This window comes from Argopecten irradians, chromosome 10 (genome assembly GCF_041381155.1).
Source record: "Argopecten irradians isolate NY chromosome 10, Ai_NY, whole genome shotgun sequence".
NCBI classification, from domain to species: domain Eukaryota; kingdom Metazoa; phylum Mollusca; class Bivalvia; order Pectinida; family Pectinidae; genus Argopecten; species Argopecten irradians.
In genome coordinates, this window is record NC_091143.1 from 37,765,414 (window position 1) to 37,773,567 (window position 8,154).

Consider the following 8,154-nt stretch of genomic DNA (forward strand, 5'->3'; position numbering starts at 1 on the left):
AGTAAATAAACAAGATTATAATTCATAAATAATTAGCAAGATAGAACAAACAAATAACATTTAAAAAATGGACTTGGATTAGAGTCCGAAAGAATAGTATGCAACTGTCATTAAGAGTTACCTCCCATTGAATGACCAGGATTACTGGTACAGCTATCGGAAACGGGAACGGGAACGGCATACACGGATTCTCTCCGTCCATTATACGAAATCCCAATCAACCAGACTCTTTTGACAAATCTTTTTTCGTCCCAAGTGTAAAAGCGTCTAGTTGATCGAGAAAATTAGAGAGTACACGTCGCTGATTTAATGTTGTAGACCTGTCGAAGAACTGAAAATGGCCCAAGACAATGTCGATGAACTTTTCGAGATAAGAACAGCTTTCTTTACTGGAGATTATCAACACTGCATCAATGAGTCACATAAATTAAAGGTAAGCTACCAGACTTAACCCCTGTGACAGCTCCGGATCCTTCGGTAGGCTTCATACAGAACAGTCTGACACTAACCCAGAAGCAAAAATAACACAAACATATGATAGTGGGTATTGTCATTTTAACTTCTATAGTAGTATATATTCACTGTACAAAATGAATGTACATACTACAGTGTTCATGTGTGTAGTGTACATGTAGTTTGTTGTGATGATGATAGGGAGGGGGGGGGGGGGGGGGGGGCGATTGTTGTTTACATGTGTCCTCTAAAAAGATGTGTTGTCAGATTTGGCAATAATGACTTAGTTCCAGTAAATGTCATATATGTGTTAATACATGAATATTTATGGTTATATTTTCAGCCCTCTAACCAGGAGACAAAGATCCAGAGAGATGTGCTGATGTACCGTGCTTACTTGTCTCAGAAGAAGTATGGAGTATGTTTGGATGACATTAGTTCTGCCAGTCCAGACGAGCTTCAGGCAGTGCGCATGTATGCTGATTATCTGTCAAATGAATCAAAACGGTAAGAACTTGTAAGACATTGCTCTTACATGCACCTTAGTGATGTGAATTACACTTGCTGATCATTGTTGTGTACATGTAAGGGTGACAAAACACTAAATATTAATATTGTGTCTTTTGTAACTTTGGGATAGTTTACTCATGTGAAATAAATTTTGTATCCATCAACCTTGTGTAACCACTATTTTCGCAATGAAAAAAATAAGCTTGACTAATTATAAAACAAAATAAAACTAGATGTCGATCTGGATCTGTAAATGGTAGAAAGAAAAATACCCAACTCCATGTGAAATATAGGTCTAAATCTGAGGTAGGCATGGTTATAGCTGCACTGTTGTAGTGGAAAAGATGTACATATATACAAATCAATTCTGATAACTAGAAAGAATCATCAGAAGTGCATTTATATCTATTCGATTTCACCAGTAGCTCTTGATATATAGCCGAGTTAGAGGTAAAACTTTGTGCCCAATTTCATGGTAGGATCATGGAGGCTTGAAAAGTTGTTGTAAATATTGAAAGGACAAATCAATGTGAGTTTTATACAATTGAAAAGTATTTATTCTGGTTTGAAAGCTGTAATTATTGACAAAAATTATGCCTTTTTTTATAGAAATTTTGGCAATTACAAGTATCCGGTACATACCGGTACTGTACAGGTTTTGTAAGGTACTGGGTACTCGCACTATATAGCTATCATATCGTAACATTCATGGTGTATCGTTACAATCGAGGTGTATACCTTAACTTTAAGTAGAATGTACAAAAACCTTGTGCATTTATTTAAACCACAGATAGGTGTATTATTGTAAACATTGATTTATTTGGAATTCTTACATGTCAATGTGCTTGTACTTGTTCAAGAAAACTTTTTCTTTGTAGAGATGCACTTTTGCGTGACCTAGATTCCAAGATGAGTGGGAACTTTGATGTTAGCAACAGTATATTTCTTGTGATGGCTGCCTCTATTTACTACCATGACCAGGTCAGTATCCATTATAACTAACAGTACATTTCTAGTGATGGCCGCCTCTATTTACAACCACAATCAGGTAAGTTTCCATAGTAACAGTACATTTCTAGTGATGACTGCCTCTATTTACTACCACAATCAGGTCTGTATCCATATAAGTAACAGTACATTTCAGTGACAATATTCCTGCCTGTAGCTAAAGCTATAGTAAAAGCATCTGCTTGGCAACCATTCACAAACTTGACTTACTGAGTATTGAAAAATGGTGGTCAGAAATTCAACCAAACTTGACTATATCTATTACCAGTCCCTATCTTAGGGGTAGTTACTCACTAAGCTCAATGATACTTTATACTGTCTATAATATTGTTGTTCATCTATCTAAAGTTTGATGAAACAGTCCCGATGATAGTACAGACTTTGATCATATGTCATGATCAGGCTCCAGGATCATGATCTATGAAACAGAATAAAGTCCAAAAATGTCTTAATTTTTAACTTAGCCAATCAAGGGTGACGTTACAAAGAGTTACATCATTTATTATTGGTTAAATCTAAACTTATGTCTAAGATTCTTTCATGATCCTGGAGCCAGGTGATCATTAAGACCCACAGGCTTATTGCTTAGTTGTACAAAATATTTATATAAACAACTTCTCTGAATGAGTCAGGTGAGCAATACAGGCCCTCTTGGCTTCTTTTTGTTTGCAAGAGAGTGCTGTTTTTGCTGCTGTTGAATACAAGATCATGGATATGTGATATTACAAGTTTTTTTTGTCTTTTTGTTCACAGAATTATGATTCTGCTCTCCGTACTCTTCACCAGTCAGACAACTTAGAGTGGTAAGGAATTTCATTCATACCTAATAATGTAGATACACATTGATATAGGCCAATTCAGGACAAGTCAAATGTCCTGACTTGAAATTAAGACTTCATCTAGCCTATAGCTAATATTCTGTATTTGCACATTACAGAGTTATCTGCCCTTACAGGTAGGTATTGATTGTGACGTCATGTGTTTCAGTGCGTAACGTCATACTCTTCAGCGAAAACAACATGAATTGGGCTCACAAAATAATGACGTAACAATCGATACCTACCCACAAGGGAGCTAACTTTGTAATGTGCAAAGACAGAAAAGATCATGAATGTAACTCTTAGAGAGAGTACACATAATAACATCATAGACAATTGTATACGAAATTCTGATGATTTCTGCACCACAAATAATATTTGTAGTTTTTAACTCACCTGCCCGAAGGGCAAGTGAGCTTATTCTATGGTGCAGCGTCCGTCGTCCAGCCGTCCGCCGTCAAGCCGTCCGCCGTCAACTTTTCCATTTAAACAACTTCTTCTCCAAAACTTGGAGACCTAGAGTCCTGAAATTTGACTTATAGCATGTTGGGATGAAGGGCTACCAAGTTTATTCAAATGAATGACCTTGACCTTCATTCAAGGTCACAGGGGTCAAACAGGCTAAAATCTTTAAACAACTTCTTTTTAATAACCAAGAGGCAAAGAGCCCTCTAATGTGCTTAGGGATGATATAAATTCTTATTTACTCCATTTGTTAAGTATGAACATGTATGATTACCAGATTGCATGTGAGCGATTCGGGCCCATTGGGCCCTTGTTTTATGTTTAAATGATTCTAGAATGTTTTGTGTATGCTCTATAGGGTCAGAAGTTAACCAGAAGTAATATATATTATAATGTACAAATTTTCCTTACAGCCTGGCCCTAACAATACAGATCCTACTTAAGTTGGACAGAGTCGATTTAGCAAGGTGAGTAATATCAACAGGTAAGGTCTATGGTTTAAAAAAGTAAACCTTTTGATGTGCTGTGGCAATTCCTATATAAATAGTAAATCCCTGATAATATGCGAAAGTCATTTAAGCATTGATGTTACTATTTTTTAACTTCATTGGGGTATGAAAGTAATTCTGTTTGTAAACTGTGTGAATCCGCATAGCGGATTATCAAAAAAGTTTGCAAACAAAATTTCTTTTATACCCCAATGAAGTTAAAAAATTGTAACATCAATGCTTATAATTAATTTTTCAGACTACTTGATAACAAAAAATACGTCTAAACGTACGATACCATTGATTTTCCAAAGGAATGTTTTTTCTAATTCAATACGTAGCGTCGACGTCTCTATTGTGACGTCATGATAACGTCGGGTTTTCGCGCCATTCTCAGATTTTTTCTTCATAGTGTATGAAGAAAAAGTATCAGCCAATCAGAAAGTCTGATGCAGTATGAAAACAAATAAAAAATAATTATTTAACTAGTTGTTGAACATGATGTACTTTGGGTAGTTAGGGCTGTGTTGATTAATGTAATCTATTTGAATTTTATTTCCAGAAAAGAACTAAAAAGAATGCAGGAAGTAGATGAAGATAGTGTTTTGTTCCAACTAGCACAAGCCTGGTTTAATTTAGCTGTTGTAAGTACACACTGACATCTAAAACATCCTATACGGATTAATCATACTCTATATTGTTAGCCGTCATCAATTCCGATCTCCATTTGTCCACGGTCATGTTTGCTCATTCTTTAATTTATCCTTTTTCCCATAAACAATGCGTTATCACCTTTGATATACATAAGCAATTAAAGAAGGGATTTGTCTCGTATTTCATATAGGTTTTCCTTCATGTCTATGCGTATTAAGTTACTGTTGATATTGGCAGATATGAAAACACTGGCAATAAGTATATATTCTGAGCATGAAATTTTCTGACTCGCATGATTCAAAAAAATAAATTTGTTGAGATTTGATACTGCTCACTGTGGTATTACATATCTCTGTATATGTCTGACACAGGGAGGTGAGAAATTCCAGGATGCATACTATATATTCCAAGAACTAGCTGACAAGCACAATCCTACACCACTCCTGCTTAATGGTCAAGCTGCCTCGTACATGGGCCAGGGAAAGTTTGATGACGCCGAGTCTGTCCTACAGGAAGCAATGGATAGGGTAAGTATATATATGTATACCATTTTCACTGCTATAACTGCTATTTACAGTGGAACCCAGTTAATGTAAAGTCCTTGGGGAGTGGAAAATCTCTTCATTTTATCCAAAATTAAATATAACCAAGAAGAAAGATAATGGACATACGAAAACAGGGATTTTAATTCATTTCAAATTAGAAATATTTCAATATAACCAATTTCAAATTAAGTGAGCTCCACGGTAGTACTGTACGCAACAAAATATAGATTCTAACATTCGCTAATCAAACATTGTTTTGATAAGCAATAATTATATATCCTATTCGACCCAATAAGCTATAAGTGCCCCTCCCCCCTTTTGAAGCCACAACTTCAATTGCAGGAGCATAAGACCAAAATTATCAAAGCTGTATAAGTTAACAAAAATTTGGTCTTATTATATCAGCACTTTTTCCTTTTTATTTTAAATTTAAACACCCTGGGCGCTTATTAGGTCAAATACAGTATACCTGGTACCTATTATTTTGCGCACAAAATGATATATTGGTGTAATATTGTTAAACTTCAGGTGTTACTCATACATGTAATAGCACTAGTCTAAGAATATTGTCTGTTTATGAAATGTAACATTTAATTTTAATATTATAAAGGAGAAAAAAATATCTATTGAAGTGGTATCTTCCACACATTGATGTTTGGCTCATCCTCATTCTATAGTTAGAAAACATTTTAGTTTTTGAGTTTTGTGTCACAAGGATCTGTGATCAGCCACATATCCTCATTGGTTGTACACTAGACTAGCCTGGTTCTTTTTGTGTTAGTACACTGTAGTATAACTGTAAATAAATTTAATTTGAACTCGCCTTGACATAACAAGAACAGTTGGTTTTATATCTTGATGAGGGTAAAACATCATTTCAGGATTCCAATAATGCGGAGACATTGGTGAACATGGTCATCCTATCACAACATCTTGGCAAGGCTCCAGAGGTAAGCAGATGTTCTCATTTCTACCTTTCTAACTTACCAGGGATCCATTTGGCCATTAAATTATGAATAGAAAATGTCAAATATATCAACATATCATACTTAGGATTTCTTTGTGAATGAGATTGCTTCACATTAGCTGAATGACTGTAACACACCACAAATCAATAAAAATGACACGGAGTAAATGTCTTGTTTTAGCAAACATATCATTCAATCAGTATCATACTATATACATTTACAGGTGAGCAATAGATACATCTCCCAGCTGAAAGACTCCTATAGAAGTCATCCATTTGTGAAAGATTATCTACACAAGGTAAGAATGTTTTCTCAAGGTATTATTAGTTTTTTTTAGAAATAATTGATAATAATCTGTAATATACATAATACACAACAGAACCATTTTCATAATTATGCCTTATAACTTAATAAAAATCTGAATAGGAAAATATTACTGAAGTTCTGGAATTAAAAACAAATAGAGAAATTACACCATTTGAAAGATGCTCAACAACCGCTGACAAATGGTATTTTTTTCCCTATTGAAAAACAGGAGCAGACGATTTATTATTTTTCTTCAGTTACAAAAGTTACTTACTTTATACCATTACCACCATTGAAAAGTTTGAGCTTCTAATTTTACTTCAATTAAAAATATGAAAAATTAATCAATGTAGCAATACAGTCCATACAAAGGATTGCTATATTGAACTTAATGGAGATTATGTAGAGTCACCATTTGTTTTTGTTTTTAAAGGAAAGCGAATTTGAGAGAATTTCAAGGAATTATTCTGCAAGTGTCGTTTCTTAGTGACAATGAAGAACCAGAAGTTGATAAGGTAATTGTTGTATGTTCACAAAATGGGTCAACTGGCCTTACTGTCAGTAACCAAAGTGGACGAATTAGACCTACATTGCCATCTGTAATCTGTCTTTTCCTCAACGCCAGATTGCTTTTGATAAATGAAAGGATTTTAAGGTCTTACAAGAAATTCACAGAAACATATCTCTCCCTTATTTATAAACATATGCACTTCTGACCAGTAAACAAAACATGAAATTCAAACTAAAGACATACAAATGTATATGTGTTGAATGTTAAGAGAAAAAGCTGGATTTAAGCACACATTAGACAATTTTAACAATTTATTAAAAAAGTGTACCAATTTGGGTAGCGTCGTATTTGGTAGTTAGAATTTTTTTTTTTTTAGTTTTACAGCCCATCGACAACTAAGGTCATTTAGGGCCAAACTACAAGTCAGGCATTAATAGTTGTATAGAATTGCACAAGGCAATTTTAATTTCAAACAGTGTAATCCCTTCCGCCTTTATAAAATGTTATAATGATTGCATTCTTTTCTTAACCATTTTAGGTTTTCTGGATCAACTTAACAAAAAAGCAGCAAGAATCACATTATCGAGGGAACAACTTTTTCTGGAAAAAACTATTTATTTTTAGTGTGAGTCTATTGTTGTAATAGGACTTCGTTGAGGAATGGATTGAAGTGAAAGCTGCATGATTCTCTCTTAAACATCAGATTACACTAAACTGAATGAAAGGAGAATATAATGTTTGCCTGAAAATGACTTGTGAATACAATTTTAAAGAATTGGTTTACTGATGTTGGTACAGATTGTTATTTTTACCAAGAAGTGAGGAGACCGGTACTTCGCTGATGGAAAATGATGGACACCTAGATGACTGTTTGTGTATCTACAATACATTTATGTATATTGTGAATATTTAAAGTACACATTAAATATGACAAATTAGTAAAGACTGATGTTTGTGTGTCTTTCAAGTAAATATGAGAAAAAATGTTTAAGCATTGATATCAGTATTTTTTTATATTCATTAGAGTATGAAAGAAATTTTTTTTGTGAATTGTGTGAATCGGTGAAGCGGATTCTCAACACAAAAGATTTCAATTAATAGTTACATCAATGGTTATAATTTATATTTCAGACTACATGATAACATAAAATACGTTTAAATGTACTATTCCATTGGTTTTCCAATGGGTTAATTTTTTCTAAATCAATACGCTGAGTTTATATAATTAGTTGTCGCACCATTCTCAGAAAACTTCTTCATGGTACATGTGCATGTATACGTAGTAGATATTAAGATACAAGTATATTTAAATTTTAATGAAAAAGTATCTGCCAATCAGAAAGTCGGATTTAGTATGAACATAAATAAAAATTAACTATAAATGGATTAATTCAAGATGCTCCACCCCCAACAGAGCATAAACGATGC

At 33.9% G+C, this 8,154-nt stretch overlaps 1 protein-coding gene across 1 annotated transcript; it reads left to right on the plus strand.

Annotated features, from left to right (window-relative positions):
• Positions 1 to 252: 252 nt before the first annotated feature.
• Positions 253 to 7,669, plus strand: LOC138333828 (coatomer subunit epsilon-like). Its single transcript, XM_069282442.1, has 11 exons — positions 253 to 433; positions 797 to 960; positions 1,842 to 1,944; positions 2,725 to 2,774; positions 3,668 to 3,721; positions 4,305 to 4,386; positions 4,768 to 4,923; positions 5,823 to 5,891; positions 6,133 to 6,207; positions 6,649 to 6,730; positions 7,265 to 7,669. The coding sequence occupies exons 1-10, from the start codon at positions 338 to 340 to the stop codon at positions 6,700 to 6,702; spliced, it is 903 nt and encodes a 300-aa protein (XP_069138543.1). The 5' UTR covers positions 253 to 337; the 3' UTR covers positions 6,703 to 6,730; positions 7,265 to 7,669.
• Positions 7,670 to 8,154: the final 485 nt, after the last annotated feature.

Excerpts from the sequence above, each read along its gene's own strand:
- LOC138333828 (XM_069282442.1), top strand. The coding sequence starts at position 338 with ATGGCCCAAGACAATGTCGATGAACTTTTCGAGATAAGAACAGCTTTC. Across the intron at positions 434-796 it reads ATGAGTCACATAAATTAAAG|CCCTCTAACCAGGAGACAAA; the intron begins GTAAGCTACCAG and ends TTATATTTTCAG. Across the intron at positions 1,945-2,724 it reads CTATTTACTACCATGACCAG|AATTATGATTCTGCTCTCCG; the intron begins GTCAGTATCCAT and ends TTTTGTTCACAG.